Here is a 22024-nt window from a genome sequence, read left to right as displayed (position 1 = left end):
ACCACACATCAACTGATGCACAGGTCGAGCGGACTTTGCACCAGGAGCAGGAAGAGTATTGCTGCTAAAATGAAGGAAAAACAGCTTCATCAAAAGTTTGAAATGAAACTTCTCCCTCCTTCTGGAGCCAGTGTGCCTTCAAAGAGGCTCATCACCTGACATCGTTATGGCATCATCAACTGGCATCATTTGATCCATGATGGTTAGAGATGATAAAATTTTCACCTGCTAAGAGTGGGAAGTTCTCCACCCTTCAACTAGATGGACCAATGTTACAATGTCTTTATCCATGTCTAAACCCGTGTTCAACCACTATCACACATGCTCCCACACAACAGAGGGGGTAGGAGTAGATTGTGGACCTGGCCCAATAAGGCTGCCCTGACATAGAAGTAAATTATGTTAGTAGAGAAACATGTTGCCCCCATGGATCTTTGTTTGCATAATGCTTTCCTGCATATAATTTAGTGCTTGAGTGCCATATCAAGTGCAGAAAGCCCCTGTGTACATGCGCTTTGCATTTGGATGGTTGGGAATGTGATTATGCAGATAGGCAGGTATATTCAGAGTGACTTATTCCATTTTAATACAAAGGCTCATTTAATTCCTTTGTGCACACTCAAGAGGGTTTCACCGTGATGAACACTATTTTATTTTTTGCTTTTTAAAAACAACAACAGCAGCAGCAAAAGCCTTCTTTCCTGCTTACTGCAAGCTAATCTGCTCAAGGGCTTGATAGGTTCATATCACTAATATCATGATCTATAATCCATTATAGCTTTTAAAATAAGCACAGAGGGAATCTGAACACATATTGCATAGGAAAGGCCTGACATGTCCACTTAATTATGCAGGGCTACGTGTGTTGCCAGATTAACATTGCGTTGTAACATTATTACAACACAAAAGACAGAGTTGTTAAATTAACCTTTCTTTCCCCTCAAGGAACAGCTTGGAGGTCAGTGTGCAAAACATAGAAAGGGCAGCTCCTGAAGAGCTATGACTAAATCCATAGCTCAAGATTTATGGGCAAGCAGCCTGTTCCCCTGGCATGTGTGTGTGTGTGTTCATGTGTGTTACCCAAGCCACTGAAAAAGCAAACAAAAAACAGCATCATAAACAAGACTCCCTGTTCTAACTTGGATGCATGTTTTAAAAAAGTATTTGCACATTTTAAAGTGCTACCAGTCCGCATGCTAGTTAGTGGAGCATTAGGCTTCTTCATGCAGCTAAGGGTTTAATTTGGCCAGCAAGGAAGACTGAACCAGTAGTTCACCTAAATTAACCTTTGCTGCAACCTGAGTGGTATTTTGGAATGGGAATCTGGACTAGTCTCAGTCTCACCTCTGACATACAGTATTAGCAGTGGACTACATTGCAGGCTTGCTGTAAACTACTCTCAGCACAGCCCTCCAACCTGCAACTGAGATCTAACAGAGACTGACACTGCAGGATTTGCTGCATTGTTTTGTGGCTGCTTGGGTGGATGAGCTATGGCATACTTGTGCCTAAGCCCAGCACCATTAAAATCTTGGACTTCACAATTTTTATTGTCATCTCTCTATTCTGTCCTGTCTTAAATAGGAAGAGACTCCTGCCCCCCTCTGTGTGTGTGTCTTTCTCCTTTCCTCTTCTTTCTTTGTAGCTACTTGATTCTAAACTCCCTTCCCACCTACCTGTAGTTACCAGAGCCTTATATATAGTGAGAGGGTGGGGAGGGATATTGCTCAGAAGAGTCTGGTGACTTCTGTTTCAGTGTATCTGAAGAAGTGTGCATGCACACAAAAGCTCATACCAATAACAAACTTAGTTGGTTTCTAAGGTGCTACTGGAAGGATTATTTTTTATTTCCCTTCCCACCTGGTTGTCTGTCCCCCACCTTCAGTCAGTCTCCATTTTGGATTCCTCCTGCCTTGGGGTTCCCATACTGGTTAACCTTCCTGATTTAAGTAGAGTATCTCAGCTTCTGATTGAATCCCGGAATGTCCCATCAGCTGACTCATGTACAGGGGCTGCCGTAACAATGATGTAGAACAGCGTGTGAGAGACGGGGATGGCAAAAGTTTAGTGTAGCACAGGGCACCACTGAAATTTGAAAGCCCAAGGGTCCACCACTGAAGGACAAGTGGTAATTTCAACAGAAGTGGAGACTGCAGTGAAGCTACAGATCCATGACATAAAATGATAATAATCTTCCTCTGAAGGTGATAAAATACTTCATGGTGTGAACTTATCTTCTCCGTCCCCCCCCCCCCTATTCATAGCATACTACTATTAGCCGAGGATATTATTCAGCTGGAGTGATTATGTTGCAATCCCATGAAGCCAAATCAGATTTGGTTACATGACATCACTAAGCCAATTCAGAGTTAGGGCAGAAAGCTTTGCCCTCACTCTGAACAATTTTGGTGGACACTTTTGCCTCTCTTTGCAGCCCCAGATGCCCCCCCCCTCTGCCTCATGCTGTACATAGACATGGAATGCCTGAATAAGGCTAATATAAATGCAACTTTTATTTTGCAAGTAGAAAGTATGCTTAGGACTGCAGCCTTATTCTCCCGCTTAGGAATAATTTACTATTTTATACATGAAAATTGCTTTTCCTTCAAGTAACCACAGGGGTCCAACAATGAGGTCTAGGGAGGAAGTAGTTCTTTGTTTGGAGGTGCTTGCTCACTCTAGACCCAAAGTTCTCTCCACAATAGGTTGGTGGGGTGACACCAATGCTCAGTTGTTATTTTTTTTATTCAGACTATGCACTGGGTCATCCCTACACTTTTCATTTTATTAACTCCACAGTTATCTCTTTCTATGCAGTTCTGATACACTGGTTTTTTTAACTGTTGATGTTTAATGCACATGAAAATATGGCACATGTAGAGGTAAATAAATTAACTCTTCCGGATGGCACATGGCCAGACTTTTAATGTGCCTTACAACGCAGACAGTGGCTGAGGCCTAATTAAAGCCATTACAATAATTATTAAATTATTGTAAGGGCTCCAGCTAGAAGAGGTTGTGTACTTGGGAGGCCTTTTCTCATAACAGCAGTTCTAAATTTTCACTACAGCTAGTTTTATTTTCCAATTCGGTCTTGCTGTCTCCCTCTCCCTGCCTCCCTCCCTCTCTCTGAAGGCACACTGACTTAATGACTATTCATCCTTTCACGTTAGGGGGAAAATACTAACTACAGAATAAGAGAGTGTGTGTACTCGCTAGATCATTAGTCTGAATAAATGTGACAGCCAAGTTGCACCAGAAATACCACAGTTAGCGGTAAGCAGAAACTACAGCTTTGGGTGAAAAATACTATAATTATGAGGGTTTGAGGGGGAGAGAGGCCCAGGGAAAGCTCCACAGTTTTTATCCGCAAAGAAATCGATAGCAGTTCTGACTGCTTCTTTACACAGGAGTAGGGCTAGGTGAATGAAAGAGCTTATTGATTTGCCTGAGTGATGTTACTGTAGCAAATAATGGGCTGGAAGAGAAAAGGCTTGTAGATACAAAGCAATGTTTTTTTAGGATATCTGTATTTATTGATGCAGCTACATATCCCTGGCTGTGTAAAAGAGGATTAACTTCTTCTATATGTGTATTCTATCACAAGTGCATTCCAGATGGCTAAGATCTTCCATTCACTATTACTACTACTTGGTCCAATAATACTCACCTAGCTTGCATCTGAGGAAGAATCTGAACCCAAAGGCAGGCTCGTGAATTGGACCAAGTCATGAAAGTTTCCATCCTATGGCTAACAATACAGGCTTGTATCCAATAGCATAACAAACAATATACTGCCTACATAATAATGACATTCCTATAGGGCTCTTATTCTTCAGTCACATAAAAATCTCCCCCCTCCAAAATATTTCTGCTTAAATTGCTCTGCACGCGCACAAAGATGACACACACCTGTCTAAATATAATCCAGCAGTAAAGCTCTGCTGGAAATGAAGGAGACGTATTTCCTTGCTAATTTGTCATAATGGTCCATTCACACCAGCAGAGTTATAGGTACATTATATCTTCTATCTCCAAGACATACTGTCAGGAAATTGTTAAGAATAGATATTACCTTCCCCCCCACACACACACTCAGTATTACAAAAATATGCTTCTTTCTCTGATGAATGGAGACAACTTTGCAAGATGGCTGACAAGAACAGGAGGATATTGTCAGATAAGTATCACGTGGAAAAATGTTTTGCTACCTTTGAGGTAACTTGAACCAAAAAGGAAGGGAAAGGGGAAAGTATTTGTGGTGCTTCAAAAGCCTTCACAATCTATTTGTACAGTGGTTATATTTGGGCAGAAAAAAGTTAATGTGTGTTGCCCATAGGCAATGATCACTCTTCTACCACTGCCATGGCCCAATGAAAACTGTACATTGTATACATCCTATCAGTACAATCTTATGCATGTTTATTTGGAAACTTGTTCAAAAGGTTTCAACTCCTAAATATGTGAGCCTATCAGTGAACATTTGCTTTGGAAGGGTTGTAGCTCAGTAGTAAGGCATGCACATTGCATGTTGAAGGGTCCCAGATTCAATCCCTGGTATATCCAGTTTGAGATGGGAATATTTCCTGCCTGAAATCCCGGAGAGCTGCTGGCTGTCAGTATGGAGAATCATGAGCTAGATCAGGGTTTCCCAAACTTGGGTCTCCAGCTGTTTTTTGGTACTAAAATTCCCATCATCCCTGACCACTGGTCCTGCTATCCAAGGATGATGGGAGTTGTAGTCCAGCAACAGCTGGAGACCCAAGTTTGGGAAACCCTGAGCTAGATGGAGCTGGTCTCACTCGATGTACGGCAGCTTATTGGATTCCTATTTGGAAGAAAATCTCACTTCGTTCAACGGGGCTTACTCCCTCGTAAGTGTGCTGAGGATTGTAGCCTAAACGAATATGTCATGAAACAAGTATTTAGGAACAGGAGCCAGCAGAAACCTAGTACCATGACCACAGTCTTTCCTTTAAAAAAATATTCATGCAGGACTAGACCCACACCAATCCCATGGAGGTATACACTAAGCAAAAACTACCACTTATCTATTAAGGTTTGGAACTTTAGCCCATCTAGTGCCTAAAGGCACTTCCAGGCTGAGATTTGTTCAGGTTCTGGTTGCACTCAAGACCTAGAAGACACACAAGAACTTTGCCAGGTTTCATACTGAAGCTTGCAAGTCCAAATCCCAGCAGGGAGAAATTAAAGTGGCAAAATATTTATATACCGGTGTGTGTGTGTGTGTGTGAAGAATTTGCTGTTAAAACCCTCATGCAATTGTGCACATTTTTTTTTTTTAAGCATGGCCTCCCATGCCTAGCAAGCTTCAGTCGAAATTCTTCCCAAATGGAACACAGAGCAAGACTTGTTTCTGAAACTTCTGCCAAATGTTTTAAATGCAGGATTGTGGGTTTTCCACCTGCCCCATGCTGTCATAATGCGAAGGGTCCTTTTTGGATCCACTCCAGCAATATAGTATGAGAATATTGAATCTTTGTTTTTTTTCAGCGGGTTTTTTTCTTCTACAAATCACAATGCCAGTGTAGCTGCATTCATGTACTTCTACTTACTCTGCATACACAGACCATCTGTGCAGTTCTTGGACTGTAAGACAAGGCCTTCACAGTCTTTCCCCCCGTTCTTTGGTGCTGGAGCCATGCATTCCCTCCTGCGCCAGTGGGTACACTCTGTTCCGCAGGTGGACCATTTACTCCATGGTGTCCACCTTCCATCTACTGTTCCCAAAAAAGGGGTAAAAAAAAAACAATTTTGAAGGGGAGGGAGGCAAGAGGCAGAGATGCAAATAAATACTTGTTTATAAAGTCCTTTTTGCAAACAACAACAACCCAGAAGCGAATCTGCTGTGCGTGAAGAGTAGTACAACATTTGAGAAAGCCAATATACAGATCATACAGATATCAAGAATATCCATTTTAGTCTGAAAATACTCTGAAGCTTATATTAAAGGGCTTCATTTCAGTCTGTTTCTGGACCATTTGCCTTATTTGTTTAAGGAACAGCCTAGATTGTGGGGGTGCCATGGTGTAATGAAGTCTTACGGTGATCTGACATTAAATTCATATTGCTCAAGGACAGCGAATTCCACCCAGAAAGCTGCTAGCGTATGTACATATGCAGCCCTTTCTATTTGACTTCTAGCACCCTGATTCAGTGGACAGTTCCAGATTCCCACTATTTATTGGGTGGGATTTCATAGAATCATAGAATCATAGAGTTGGAAGAGACCACAAGGGCCATCCAGTCCAACCCCCTGCCAAGCAGGAAACACCATCAAAGCATTCCTGACAGATGGCTGTCAAGCCTCTGCTTAAAGACCTCCAAAGGAGGAGACTCCACCACACTCCTTGGTAGCAAATTCCACTACCGAACAGCTCTCACTGTCAGGAAGTTCTTCCTAATGTTTAGGTGGAATCTTCTTTCTTGTAGTTTGAATCCATTGCCCTGTGTCCGCTTCTCTGGAGCAGCAGAAAACAACCTTTCACCCTCCTCTATATGACACCCTTTTATATATTCGAACATGGCTATCATATCACCCTTTAACCTTCTCTTCTCCAGGTTAAACATACCCAGCTCCCTAAGCCGTTCCTCATAAGGCATTGTTTCCAGGCCTTTGACCATTTTGGTTGCCCTCTTCTGGACACGTTCCAGCTTGTCAGTATCCTTCTTGAACTGTGGTGCCCAGAACTAGACACAGTATTCCAGGTGAGGTCTGACCAGAGCAGAATATAGTGGTACTATTACTTCCCTTGATCTAGACGCTATACTCCTATTGATGCAGCCCAGAATTGCATTGGCTTTTTTAGCTGCTGCATCACACTGTTGACTCATGTCAAGTTTGTGGTCTACCAAGACTCCTAGATCCTTTTCACATGTGCTGCTCTCAAGCCAGGTGTCAGCCATCCTGTATTTGTGCCTTTCATTTTTTTTTGCCCAAGTGTAGTACTTTACATTTCTCCTTTTTAAAATTCATCTTGTTTCCTTTGGCCCAGTTGTCTAATCTGTTAAGGTCATTTTGAAGTGTGATCCTGTCCTCTGGGGTATTAGCCACCCCTCCCAATTTAATGCATCCCAGAAAATTCAGGTTGTGCAAACTCAGATTGTACAACAAACCCTCTTCCAAATAAAAATCTGTACTTTTTACAGCAAAGAAAAGTGAAGGAGAATGTGGTGGGATAAGAATTGCTTGACACTGTGACATATAGCATCACTGCAAACAAATAGGAGGAAATCTAACAGCTAACATTATATAACACCTCCACAAACTTTGTGCGAACATAAATCATGTTTAACATCCAATATGAAGCTTATATGGAAGCAATCAGTGACTCTGATGCGGTCACTGACTTCATGATAAGACTGAGCCCAACTATCCACAGTGATGACTTTCTGCTTTAACAAATGCTTGTAGTATGAGAAGCAGCAGTCTAATAGCAAGCTGCCAGGCTAACACCTTCATCATTAGAGTTTGTGTCACTCATTAGATTTAATAATCCTGATTAGCTGCACCATAATTCTCACTTGCCACCCCATCCAAACACACAAGATTTGAGCATGGGTGCAGAAGTGACACTAAAATTTTGACCCTCCTTGACCCCCAAACTCTGTTGCCCTTAGGCTGTTTCCTCTGCCAAACATGCTCTCTGTTTCTTTTGCATACTTGGACAACATCAGCAGTGTCACAAGCAACTGAAGCACATAGGGAGATGGGAAGTTGGAGACTTGCCCTCTCTTTGTCCATCATCTTAGAGCCCTACATAGCAGTGCACTATGGAGAGACATACACAGTGGTCTTTGAGATTTGTACTGTTCCAAGTGCTATTGCTTCAGTTACTACAACTACCAAGGGCCAGAAAGTCATGGTGACAGATGGGGAGGTAGACAGACCTCCCCATCTCCCATTTCCCCACATACTACTGCTGTTCATGTTGTCACTGGCCAGGTACGTACGTGTGTGTGTGTGTGTGTGTTTTCTGGGTCTGATGGAGATAAGTAGGATGGGTCATTTTCAGAGACTTGTGTTGGTTCAGAAAATTATCCAAGTTCTTTCTTTGTGTTTATTTTGTTTTGTGGAGGTGGGGGGTGGAACCTCAGATTATTTCAAACTCAATCCCAAATGAGATGTGGAGAGTTTACCAGTCTCTATTTATTCATTATGTTCTTTACTAGTCAATTTACACATTGCTTACTATTAAAAAAAAACTTCAGGCAGTTTACAAAAACAAAATATCTAAAATATGCTTTAAAACAAAATATATCGACATGTGAGCAGGATGATATCAAGTCTTTGAGCAAGGTGACCAAAATGTTGCAAGAAGGGGGGGGGAAGGAAGTTCCCCTATGAATGCCCTTGTTTGTCCTGGCAGGTAGAAAACTCTTCACCCAAGAGCTTAAAGTATTGTTTTCAGCTTTACTGCTCAGAATCATTTTATATACTTAAATTCCAGTTTACTTCCAGAGATTCAAACAGAGCTAAGACTTAAGTCTCTTAAGATTTTGAGCTTTGAAATGTTACGTAAATTGCAAATTACAAAGAACAGAGATGGTGGGTAAGCTTTGTGCAATAATTGGAATGAACCTACTGCTGTTTGTACACCATTCTGTGCATTTATATAACAGAATGAAACATTTACCCGCTAAAAGGGAGGGGAGGGGAGGGGACAAGAAAACAGTTATCTCCCAAAAGCTTGATGCTAGAAGAACAAGATGGAAACAAAATATACAGAAGTGGACACATCAGAGTTATAATTTTACATACCTGGACACAATGTGGTACAAGCTATTTTCTGCAAACTTTGGCCTTCACAGAAGGCACCTCCATTGAGTGGAGCAGGGTTGGTACAGGTTCTTGTGCGCTTCTGGGAGCCTTTTCCACAACGGCTGTTGCAGACGGACCACTCGGTCCAGGTTGACCATCCTCCATTGACTGAGAAGACAGAGAAATAAGGAAGGGTATATAAGTCAACGAACACTGAGATTTCACAGGAATCCTAACGCTTTTGCTATTTCATGTACTGTGTTGGCCTCTTTATTAAGCCAGTTATGGTGATTGTTGGAGCTTAATCGCTTTAGATATCTATACACACGAACTGGTCTTCTTAAAAGCCTAAGCTCTTCACTCTTATGTATTGCATGCAATTTCCCTTTTGGTTTCCAACAGCCTGCCAAACTCCTCAGTTAAGTGCACTACAATTAGGGTAGTGATTCAACTGATCTTTATTTCCATCCCAGCTGATATGTGGAACACTGGCACACAATTTATGAATTCTAATTAAATGAATCAGCAAATGCAAATGAGTAATGTATCCCTCCCCTAGTAGATGTACCAACCCTAATTACAAAATTCCTTTTCTAAGTGAGCATTAATTCACAACTCCGTTATCAGTTAACTTTTCTCCCCCTTCCCCATTTTAAACAGCATTTATATGGCACGCCACTAAAACTCACCCTTCCCAGAGATAGATGGACTTCCAGACTGCTCCGATGAAGCTCACAATTGCTAGGAGCAAGGGACTGCGCTATACTGTTTTAACTGTTTTATTTTTATTATTTTGCCTGGTGCCAGGCAAAAATATTCCTCTTCTTGCAGGCCTTTGGCTAATTAAACAATCTGTAGCCTTTAAAACTGTGTATTGTGTGTGTATTGTTTTAGTTTGTTATTATGGGATATATTTTTATGTTTTCATATTGTAAACTGCCGTGATCTTCGGATGAAGAGTAATATAGAAATTTAATAATTAATATTAGTATAATAATATTCATGCTTACCATGTGACAACAGTCTGTTGAGAATTCTGAAGGTTGTCCTGCCTTGAGGCAGAGAAAGCTGAAGATGAATGCAACCACATAGACAGAAAAGGTACTCTTAGTCACCTCTCTCTTTATCAGTTCATCATCTCCCTTTATCTCTTCCCTAGGAAGCCTTCAGATTTCTCAACAGCAGAATGCCAGGCTGCTCTCACATGTTGAACGTAATATGGGGTCTAGGCTCTAATTCTTGCAGGCCAAAGGCGGTATTGACTGCATATTCCCACTGGTTCAATTTTTATGCCTTGGTAATGAAATTTGGGGGGAAAGGCAAGGCATAGGACGTCAGCATTCCACAGTAACAAGAAGAACTAATTTCTTCAGCTCACTGTGTTTTGATTAAAAATGAGAATGTAAGAAGATTCCTTCTGGATCAGACCAAAGCTCTACCTAGCCTAGCCTTTGATTTGCACAGCTGCCAACCTGCTTCCCATGGGAAGCCTGCAAGCAGAGTATGAGCACCAACCCACTCCCCCCACTGATGTTCTCCCACAACTGGTTTTCAGATGCATACAGCCTCTGATACTGGGAACAACCGATATTCAGTGTGACTAGCGAACAAAAACACCATTCTCTACATGCTCTGTTGGAAAACAAAAATAGCTCAGTGCACCTTTGCTCTACTCATTCCTGCACCAGTGCCCATCCTCTTTTGCAGCATGTTGTAGGTCAAGGGTGGAGAGCATAAGGCCCTCTATATGTTGCTGAACTTAGCCTCCAACAACCTTGACCACTGGCTTCTGTATAGGGCCAAATGTCTCAGTTTTCCTTAATTCACTGACAGTCTTCATCATAGAGGTGTCAGCACAGTCAAAAAATATCTTAGGTAGGCTTATCGGGTTTTCAACTCCAATCCCCTATTCCTCACAGCATTTCAGCAACAGGTGATGAAGTTCCACCTACCTAGTCAAACTCTTTGTGTTTGGAAAGAATAATTATATATGGTGTGTGCTCAGCCTTGCTTCTGTTCCTGCATGCTATTGTACTCTCCAACTGAACTATGCTGTGTGTGTCTGTTGGGCATCCTTTGTATCACAAATACTGCTAATTAGCTGTATTCAACCATTTTCATCACAGAAAGAGGAATTAAAAGCCCTCACTGTGACTTCACTGAGACAACTGCTTACAATTAAGCGAAACTGCTGCCCTGCCTGCAAAATAAAAGTTCTAGCATAATCTGTCTTGTAATTAAACTGATTGTGATAAAAGCAGCAAGGATCATCTGTGGTACCATTAGAAGCTAGGTTTTATCCTCAATACTTTTCTCACTTTAGTAGACAACAAAGGACAGTTTATACGCACATTGTTCCAGCCACATGGAGCCCACTGGGAAACTTCTATGTGGTTCTGCACTGGGGGCATTATATGTAGGGATGCTTAGTAAGTGGATTGCATGGATGGATTTGCCTGGATTTGGTAATGAAGCAGAAAGACTTCATGATTTAGAGGATCAGTGTAACTTTATGACAACACTGTGCAGTGACCATAGCTAGTGCAGTGAAATTTGAGATGCTGAAACATTTGCCAATTGTCCACATGCTTTGTGTTTGGGGAGGAGGGGGAAAGGGCGAGAACCTTTGTGATTTATCCCATTCCACGCAGTGCTAGTCCAAAAAATAGTTGGTGACAAGGTCTATAGACCAGTTTGGGTCATTTGATCTCTCCATCAAGTACAATCTTTGGTTGGGCAAGTGGCTATTGGAGAAGAGATATCCATGTGTTTTGCTAGTGTTTTAATGACATTGGATTGCTTTTCAGGATAACTACTCTAATTTAAACTGTTTTAATGGCTCACTAGTGTCACTGTTTTTATGGTTATCTTTGTTTAAACTGCAGATTTTGTATTTTGCCGCTGTTGTTTTAATGCTATTGATTAGTTTAGCCACCTTTAGTCATTTGCAAAAAGGCAAGATACAAACCCCTAAATACACATACACACACTTGGACACCCTTGTCCAAGAAGGTCTTTCCAAGGGATGTACATTTTAGCCAACAGCCATGTGATCATATGCATATTCTGCTTGCCAGGTCCTGGAGAGAAATAGCCAGCTGGATGGTACAACTCACTGTATTAATTTGGTAGATCAAGATGTAGTTTCATTGTGAGGCAAAACCATTTCCCCTTACCATAGACAATGACAGCAGCAGTCGTGCTCTTCCTCTTGGCCACAATGTTTTTGGCAACACAAGTATAATTGGCTGTGTCAGAGAGGCGCGCCTGCTTTATGATCAGGTTGTGGTCAATAGTGATGTAAAAATTTCGGTCTTCAACGGGATCAATCACCTCTTCATTTTTCAGCCACTCTACCTGTTGAGATTCATAGGGAAGGTCAGCAGCCCCCACCAGAAATTGCATGCAGTGGGTTTTTTCTTTCTTTTAAATTAATATCTATAACAGAAGACTAGAAATGCAGGAAGCTGCTCTATACTGAATTAAAAAAACAACTGGTCCATCTAACTCAGTATTGTCTACATACAGGGCCACCAAGAGACAGTAACAGGTGGCACTCTGAGCTTCTGCATATATAAATGTAAGTCAACAGGCCTCCTGAAAAGGAAAATATGAAGCAAAATGTGTAGGGGAACTACTGCATTCCCATCCTGCCCTTCGGCAATACTCTTAAGAGTGTCTAACAATAAAATAAAAATGTACAATACAGATAGAATCAAAGAACGTTACAATAAATGATGCATCTTGGCTGAGTGTGCCCACAGTGCTATAGGCTTGCAAATCTGTGTCTCACTCATATATTACATTTGTAGACATATACCCAAAGCATTTTCAAGTAAAACATCTTGTGTTCAGACGTAAAAACAAGGATAATGTGTGCATAGATTCTACTCTATATGCTACTGCTACAAGCGTATTAGCCACAGTCACATTTATAGGGAACTTAACACTCCTAATCTTTATACGAACATTTAAAAAAATGTTTGTAGACAAACAGAGGGAAATGGTTAAAGATATAAACATGCATTCTCTAGCTATACAATATTCCATTCATTTCCACTCCAGAGAAGCACTCCATTCTCCCAGAGCTGCCTGAGGTAAACTAGTCTAGCATAACTTGGCTGAACATTCAGTTGCTTATTTGCTTTTGAACTGAGCATGCTTTAGAGACCCAGGATGGATCAAAGCAGTGCCTTCATGTCACTGGATCATTGGAATTTGTGCCCAGCAATTTAATCAAACGAAGAAAAACAGAAATATTCTCAGCCCCTGGCCAACCCAATGGAACACAGAGGGGTCTCACTACTAATAAAGACCCGGTTTGTCCTGACAAACATCCCCTGTACCCTAAACCATTTGAACATCTGCCCAAGGAGACTGGAAGCCAATGAAGCCTGCTCCATCTTATTTCAGGCATAGAAAACACTATGAGCAGTCGTTCATATAGGCAGTAAGCCTCTCCCGTTTTCAGTAACACAAAGCTTGATTCATTCCCTGCTAGAACCAGTTAAGTCCCACCAAAGGAATGATTACTCCAAGGCAGGAATATGCATATTTGAACTGAGTGTTCTATGTTATCCCATAAATGATCGTTTGGTGCGAATGTGCAAAGCCCTGCCCATAGGTAGGCATGCATGCACATCACCTGCAATCCTCACCACTGAGTAGCTTAAGAGGTGTAGAAGAGGCTAGTTAAATACTCAGCAGATGGTGGCAACCTCTCTCTGACATCTGCACCCAAGACAGCTACCTCCCTTTGCCTAGTGATAGGGTGGAGTGTCCAACTGAATTTAATTAAATGGACTTCTATATAACAAACCTATCTATGATCCTTATTTGTTAAAGAAGGGTGATGTTGTTGTTGTTGTTGTTGTTGTTGTTGTTGTTGTTGTTGTTGTTGTTGTTACATACATACATGTACTAACAAAGTACAAGGAAACCAAAATACTTTGCACACTTTGCTACAGAAATCATACCAATATAACCACAGTGCTTTTCAAATATGGAAACTAAATACAGAGAAGCAAACACTAATGATTTAACCCAATACATATCTACTTTGAAATAAGCCCTACAGAGTTTGATGGAGCTTACTCCCAAGTATCTGAAGAAGTGTGCATGCACACAAAAGCTCATACCAAGAACAAACTCAGTTGGTCTCTAAGGTGCTACTGGAAAGAATTTCCTATTTTGTTTCGACTATGGCAGACCAACACGGCTACCCACCTGTAACTCCCAAGTAAATCAGTAAGAGTACAAAATGAAGTACAAAATTAACTTTATTTTAAAAAAGTACAGTAAAACCAAATGCTGCCCATTGTAGATGTAGTAATACAGGAAAACTGACTCAAGGTATGTTGGGAACGCAGATAACATCAGCACAGCTGCACAAAGCCACGAGAAAGACAAGATAGAGTTGGGATATGCAGCAGAGTCACATAAAAGAAGATGATTGGAAAAACCTCTCTAATGATGTTTGCCATTTTCTCCTGTACCTTAGGCTAACTTCCCTCCTATGGTTCCATCTCTTTCATAATGTTTCTCAAAATCAAGCCTCGTTATGCCTTCTTTTTCAGAGCTCTGTTATAATTTCTTCTAAAATGCTGGATACACACTCAGAGGATGAAAATTCAAACCATTTGCCAATGTTTTATGTGTATAATTTATCATAAAAGACAGGATATTGCATTTTAAGCTCCTTGGGGCTTTGACCAAAACCACCAGATCTACTTGTAGGGCCTTTAAAAAATGAGACAGTTATAATGCCACTGGTAATAGTACTATATAAGGCAAACGACAATTGCTCCAGATAGAAAATGCACATTGCAATTACCTCAGGAAAATGAAGGACAATTTGCAATAAAAACTCCTGCTTCATCTACATTTTCACATATTTCAGTAATTTAGGAGCTCCATATTACTATATTTCTATGCTTTATGCTTCCTTACATTAGACATTCCTGTGATGTCATCAGATTTGTATACAGTGGTACCCCGCTAGACGAATGCTTCGCTAGACGAAAAACTCGCTAGACGAAAGCATTCGTCTAGCGGGAGGCTGCCCCGCTAGACGAAAAAGTCTATGGGGCTGCCTCGCAAGACGAAAAAATTTCGTCTTTTTTTTTTTCGTTTTGCGGAGCGCGGCTCCCATTGCCGCTCCGCAAGACGAAAACCCCGCTAGACGAAAATTTTCGCGGGACGAATTATTTTCGTCTAGCGGGGCACCACTGTACTCTAATTTTGGTGTGAATTGAAGCTTCCGTCCTAACAGAACAGTTGTGCCATGGATAAAGGGTTAAAGCCCCACTTCCTCAATACCATGAAGCCAATCCAGATCATGGCCCTCCACAGCTGCTATTTTAAAAAAGAAGGTTACTCCAACTGATATATATGCAAATAACACGTCTGTTTGTGAATCCAGGTCTTCTCACTAGTGGATTTCTTTATCCCTACTGTCCTCGTTGCATGCAACACTGAGCTAAACTATGGCTTAGTATGAATGAGCAAATGTGTGGGCTCCCAAAGAAAAGATGGCAGCTGTTTTGGTCCTTTCCTGGTCATTCTGCTGCTGTGCCAAGCCATGGTTTGACTTACAATGTTTCCTGAATTCATGTTTATGGTTTAACTCTCCCATACAAATTTCGACCTGTAAACCATAGGACACACAGCTCACAGTTTGTCTCGAAGAGAGTGTATGAAACATAAGCCAGTGTTTGGATGCAACTCTAACACAAGCCATAGCATACCTTAGTGCAATGCAACCACATAACAACCACAGGAGCAAAGCAGCCACAAACTCCCCACTAGGAGCTCACACATTTTCTTGTTTGCGGTAAGCCAATCATGGCTCACACAAAAGGAAACTGAAGAGAGTTTGGATTTGATATCCCGTTTTATCACTACCCTAAGGCGTCTCATAAGCGGCTCGCAATCTCCTTTCCCTTCCTCCCCCACAACCAACACTCTGTGAGGTGAGTGGGGCTGAGAGACTTCAGAGAAGTGTGACTAGCCCAAGGTCACCCATCAGCTGCATGTGGAGGAGCGGGGAAGCAAACCCGGTTCACCAGATTATGAGTCCACTGCTCTTAACCACTACACCACACTGGCTACATCACACTGAAGGAGCTTTGAATGTGAGCAAAATATGAATGTATCTCTCAACCATGCAAAAATTTCATGCTAAAAGATGCATATATATTCTCTCACCCTCCTCATCTACATCTGCAATATGGGAACAATTAGCCCACAAAGGCGAGAGCACCTTTCATGCACAGTGATAACATAATAGATAAGTCACCGAAGCTCCTTTGCTTTTTTTTTGATGCGCACCATTGCCCATAAAGAAGCAGCTGTGATACCCACAGGGTCCCAACACCCTAACACCATAAATACTACAGTGCTGTTGCAGAATTTTCGCTGTAACGAAACACCTGGGTAATTCTTCCAATATGTCATCCTAAGGAAAATGTGATTGCGTGCAACTTCATGCCTTCCCTGTGTGTGAATACACACAGACAGACAGACACACACAGACACACACACACACAGACAGACAGACACACACAGTATTGCTAAATTATGTGCAAGGCTTTCATGACACTGCATTCATAGGGAAGAAATGTACAATCCACTGTGGCAGCAATTTAGAGCACTTTGCACCTTGTAGTTCCTGCTTTCTCTCGCTCACTCTCTCCTACTCCCTGGTGGGAGACAGATGTGTTGTCTCTAATTATTCACTGATTGGCATCGGAAGATATATTAACATAATTGGCACATTTGTTCTAATTAACTGAGGGAACCTGCCACATGTCACCCAACATGAAATGTGAGACCAACAGCCATCAGCAACGGAGGAAAAACCCACAATTGTCACAAGGGCTCCCTTGCATGGCCCTAATCAGGTCTGTAGAACATTTTGAGCAAGTGTTTAATGTTAAAATAATGAATTGAGAGCATGCAAAGCAAATTAGTTTTAGGTTTTGCATAGTCTACTTAAAAGTCCCACCAGTTGATTAGGTGGCGTATATTTAATTTTTAACCTTTGAAAATATAAATCTGTATAAAAACCATGGACTGTTGCATTATCTTAAAAGAAGCACACTCCTCCTCCTCCTCACAGGAGAAAATGCTTTGCCTATCATTTGGGCCTGCTAAAATATATATGCACATCATATAATTCTGCATTTAAACTTAAGCACTGAACAATGTCTGGTGGAATGAGCTTTATCATGATGCAAGGCAATTTCAATTAGCTCCTCAAAGGTTTGGCAGTAGGTTTTTCAGGTGCTACCAACCTTCTAACCGTGCCATATGTCTTTGCGCCACAAACAGCTGCACTGCACACTTTTTGCAATCATCAATATAATCAGCAATGTAGTGCTCTCTGCCTGCTGCAGCCCAGTCCTCCTATAAGCATGAAACAATTTCATAATTCCATAGGTAGTCATTTTTCAGCCACGCTCCTCCTTATAGCATATTAAGAATCAGGGAAGCAGCTTATCCTCATTACCAGGTACAACATATGGAGGCGACCCTCACAATGTGAAATGATAACGGGGTTTTACTTTGCTATCTGTTCACACAAGCAACGGTTTGGCACCCATCCTGGAAAATAGGACAACCACTGAGCATGCTTTGTCTTAATTTTAATAAACATATGAATTTGTCATTTTCACCACTAGGTGGAAAAAATACTTTTTTTAAAAAAAAGGTATTTAAAGCATTTCTATCCTATCCTTCTTCAGCAGAACTCAAGGCAGCTGACAACAACAAATTAAAACACTAACAAATGTAACACAGCAGACTAAAAAAAATTGAGGGAGTTAAAACTGTTACTAAAATTAATTTCATCATCACAGCTTCTAACAAGCTAAAATGAATTCATCAAAGGATCTTACTGGAAGGAACAGTGAGGAAGTACAGATGGTAAAGGCAGCTGGACCTGGGTTAAGAGCTGATGAAGCAGGAGAAACATGCAAGAAAGGTGTTCATACATAACATTCAATAAGTGTACAATCTGTGCATCTGTGCACACAATAGTTGAGCTGTATACTCAAAGTTTTTCATATATAGTATCAGCAAGTGTAAATACTGTATACCGGTGTAGATGGATAGTTGAGCTGTACAGTTTTAATCCATCACATATAATGTTCAATGAGTGTGCAGACTGTTTCTTTGCCCACAGTAGGTGAGCTGCATGCTTGAACAGTTATTCACTTGTAACATTCAACGAGTATACAGTCTATTTACACAGTATTTGAGATATACAAATTAACAAGCATACACTCTTTCACACAAACAGTGTGCATGTGTACAGACAGCTTGTACTGGTTTACAGGATCATGGGTGTGTCAGGAAACGTCATACTCACATCCTACTGGACGATCGTTCGGGAGCTTCTTAAGCATTCTTCAGCCCGAACATCACAGTGACTGATGCCAGAAGACATCAGCATACTCTTAGGGATCCACAGAAGTTTGCGCAGTTGCGTAACAGACCACAGCAACTCAGCATGTTGGCTAAGCTACTTTATTTACATATAATACACACACGGGGCACTTCAACATGGCTCCCTCTCTCTCTAGCATCAGACAGCAAAGAGAAAGAACAAAGGACAATAGTCCCACTTCAGGGAACACAGTAAGACAAACATCCTGTCTTCATCAGTTCCCACTCTGTGGAATGAAAACACTGTCATGTGATAGACAACAAACCCATGACTGCACACAGGGAATGAATCTCCAGCAGGGTGAACAAGCCTAAAGGAAACTGGAATGAAGGAACCTGACATAAGCAGGGCCCAATAGAAATAAATCCAAAGAGGATAATTTGGGACCTGCCCTCATCCATCCAGGAAGCAGATTCAGAGGGAGATGAAGCAGAAGTCCCAGTAATGATATACCAAAAGCAAAGGCCAAGAAAAAGAAGGCAGGGTAAAATCTGATAGTGGTTTCGGGGGGGGGGGGGAAGAGGAACAAGGGAAGGCAGCAGCTAATTGAACAGACCAGGAAACTAATAACAGAAAGTGGTGAAAGGCAGGAGGCTTTCAGGAGGAGGGGGCCTAGTGGGGCAAGTGAAAGGAAGGTGGGGCAAAGGAAGCGGTGTGCAGAACAGGACAGTGGTAACTGACCTGTTAGTCAGCTGCAGCCAAAGTTTCCATTTCTGAACTTCTCTGTAACTATTAAAACATACACAGCAGCTCTGAAGAACCTCTTTGCCTTCTCTGCCCTACTGATACCTTCCAGATGATGCCCCACAATAGGTGCTACACAGCTCTGCAAGTGACAACGCCACTTCCTGCCCTATCAGTATTCACAGGCATCTCTGCCTCTAGCGTTCAACTCGCCTTATAAAAGCTTTCCCCTTTCTGAACAGAATACAAAACATAGCCAGGGCAACAAGAGCACCTGCATAGAAATGCATACACACAGGAGTACCAATTAAGGGATAACGGCAGGGAAAGGAAAGAGAGAGAAAACAGGAGCCACTCTCATCAAACAAAGCAAACAGCAGTTATATTAACAATCAATTAGACACAGCAGCCACCTGATGCTGCATATTTGGATAAGTCCCAGGCTGCTCTGAGCTTTCTGCCCAGATAATGCCAGCTGAGCAGAATTTGAGTCACGCTCATCCCAGCTTCACAAGCAAATGTGATTGCTTGACACCACAGTAACTGTCCCCCTGTGCCTCCCCTCACCCACATCTAACTGGATTTAAGCAGGTACAATGGCAGTTTTGAAGCCCAATTGGGTCACCAAGTTTTACAGCTGATGTTCTCCAATTAAACTCTTAGGGAGAAGCAGCCCCTTTATAATTAGCGAGGCAATTATCCCCTTGTTGAAGGTGCAGCGAATCACACATTCCAATGCAAAACTTCATTTAGCTGCTTATGGCATATTAACTAATCTTAGATCTCACTGATGTTTGATCTATAACCTTATTGCTAGGAGTTAATTTGATGAGCCTGCCTCACTCAGAGACCGTTCCTCACTCCCAATGAGATTCGGGCATCTTTGAAAAGAGCAGAAGCGACAAGAAAATGAATTAATTGCTAATAACTTGACTGTGTTACTTTGGAAGGATCAGTATGTGTCCTAGAAAGAAAAAAGAGAGAGAACACAGGCTTGTCTTTCCCATAGGACTACTGGTGGTAGGGCCTTGTTTAAACAGTATCTAAGACCCCAATCTTCACTGGGGCAATACTATGTTAAAGACACCCACTCTGGAAAACCAAGACAAATGGATCCGCACTTCCACTGACTATTTTTCACTTTCAATTAGGGCTCTTATGCCCAAGGCTGTGTTAAGGTTTTCCTTGGAAGGAACTAAGAGAATCACAAATTCTTAGTGGTGACACCTGGTTCAGACCAGGAACATACTGTGAGGAAGTTTGTCGTCATTTTCCTGCACCTCCTGACCCAGTTTACATGCTATGACAACAATCTGGACCTTTAAATTTGATGTGTCTTGGTGTCATAAAAATAAATGTGTATTCCCCCCCCCAATATAGTAGAGCCAGTGTGGCACAGCGGAAAGACTGCTGGACAAGGACCAGAAAGACCAGGACTCAAATCCCTGCCCAGCTATGAAACTCACTGGCTGACTGAGCTAGTCACTGTTTCTCAGTACAACCTACCCCACAGGGCTGTTGTGAGGATAAAATGGTGAGGGGAAGAGCCATGTATGCCACCTTGAGCTTTTAGGAGGAAAAGTAGGATAGGATATATCTTTAACCTCCTTTCCCCCATGATATTTTTTGGGTGCAACAGATGCTCAGTTGTGGACTGATATTGTTATATACCTTTTATTGCTGGCTCTGCCTCAACTTTTGGCCTTGACTGTACATAATTTGGAATACTTAAATAATGTACTCCACTGTTGTTGTTGTTGTTGTTGTTGCTGCTGCTGCTGCTGCTTCTTGCAGCATATTCAGAAAGAAAGAGTTGGGTACGTAGAACAATCATCTGACTTCAGGTCCTGGGTTAACAGGGAAAACCTTCTAACATAACCCTTAACCATGGTGCTATACACAGATTCATTCACTATGGTTAAGCAACCAGTGATGTTGGTAGAAAAAAGCCAGAGTTACTGGAAGTTTCATATTGCTTTTGCCATTCTTCCTACAACATTAACCTTTTCCTTCATCAGCTGCTGGATTGCTGCTGCACTAATACTAGTGAAAGAGATGCCGAGTTGATTTTTCCATTGGCTGAACAAATCGTCTGTTGCCTTTCCTGGCTCTACGCTACCCAGAATAATGAATCTGGCTTTGACTCTAGGCCTTCTGGGCAATGTCTAGAATTCCTAACACACACCCATTCATTTGGATTTGGCTGTCTCTTACAAGGCCTGTAACTCCAATCCACTCAAACAAATGCTATGTTTCAGTGAAGCCTCAACTCAAGCTGAGCTATTGCTGCTTTTAGAAACTGTAGTTGGCTGCTAGCCAGCTCCTCCTATGTGTTGGGTCTTGGGAATGGCAGCTTCTAGAGCTCCCGCTGGCTCCAGAATACAGTTCACACAAAAGTAAAGCAACTGCATCTCTACATTGCCTTATAATGGGAAACCAACACAGAGCAGCCAACGCCCATCTGAACAAGGGCTGGAAGGAAAGATGGAAACAGTGGTGTAGCTTCCTGTACAAAATATAACTTTGAAGTTCAGGAGTTGCTAGCAGCTAGATGCAACAGGCACAGTCCTGAAGACCAGTCGGCTCTTCAGGCACATCCAAGGAGAGCAGAGAGGAAGCAAGAAGTATTGAAACTGAGCTCTTTGGTGTGTGGCCTGTGCATTTGGCTAGACAGTAGACTTTACTTGTGACAATCATACACACAGAGATATTGTAGAGTTAGAAAACAATAAAGCTGTTTATTATAGGAAGTGCATAACTTCAATAGAAAAGGTTTCTAGTTCTAACCTAACTAATCTAGAGAAGACAAAGCAGACATGCTTGCTCTTTTGTTCTCTGAGGATAGATCCAAGAAGACCTCTCATCTTGAGGTTTGATAGAGAAGAGTGAGGAGGAAGAAGTTGTGTGCAGGATATGACCTAAGATGTATCAGTCCAAACTTTAAAGAGATAGGGAAGTCAGCATAAAGTCAAAGGAGCAGGGATAGTCTGGGAATCTGGAGGCAGAGCAAGCCCACACTTTCACTGCTGTACATCTCAGTCTTCTGAATAATAAGATATGTCCTGCCATTTGTTATTATCCAAAGTTTCATGATGGATTAGGGATTCTTA

General features: G+C 41.7%; 1 protein-coding gene across 3 annotated transcripts in view; it reads right to left on the bottom strand.

Annotated features, from left to right (window-relative positions):
- Window positions 1-22024, bottom strand: part of UNC5C (unc-5 netrin receptor C) — a 299416-nt gene that overhangs the window by 45639 nt on the left and 231753 nt on the right. For 2 of the 3 annotated variants that reach the window (XM_033160516.1, XM_033160517.1), the window contains exons 5-7: window positions 11959-12139; window positions 8783-8950; window positions 5577-5741 (exon numbers count right to left, since the gene is read on the bottom strand). In XM_033160516.1, coding sequence (XP_033016407.1) covers window positions 5577-5741; window positions 8783-8950; window positions 11959-12139 — 514 coding nt within the window. The remainder of the gene's footprint in view (window positions 1-5576; window positions 5742-8782; window positions 8951-11958; window positions 12140-22024) is intronic. The other variant, XM_033160518.1, reaches the window with a different exon arrangement.

This window comes from Lacerta agilis, chromosome 9, assembly GCF_009819535.1.
Source record: "Lacerta agilis isolate rLacAgi1 chromosome 9, rLacAgi1.pri, whole genome shotgun sequence".
Lineage (NCBI taxonomy): Eukaryota > Metazoa > Chordata > Lepidosauria > Squamata > Lacertidae > Lacerta > Lacerta agilis.
The sequence above is the reverse complement of the archived record's forward strand: the minus strand, read 5'-3'. Positions and strand labels throughout refer to the sequence as shown.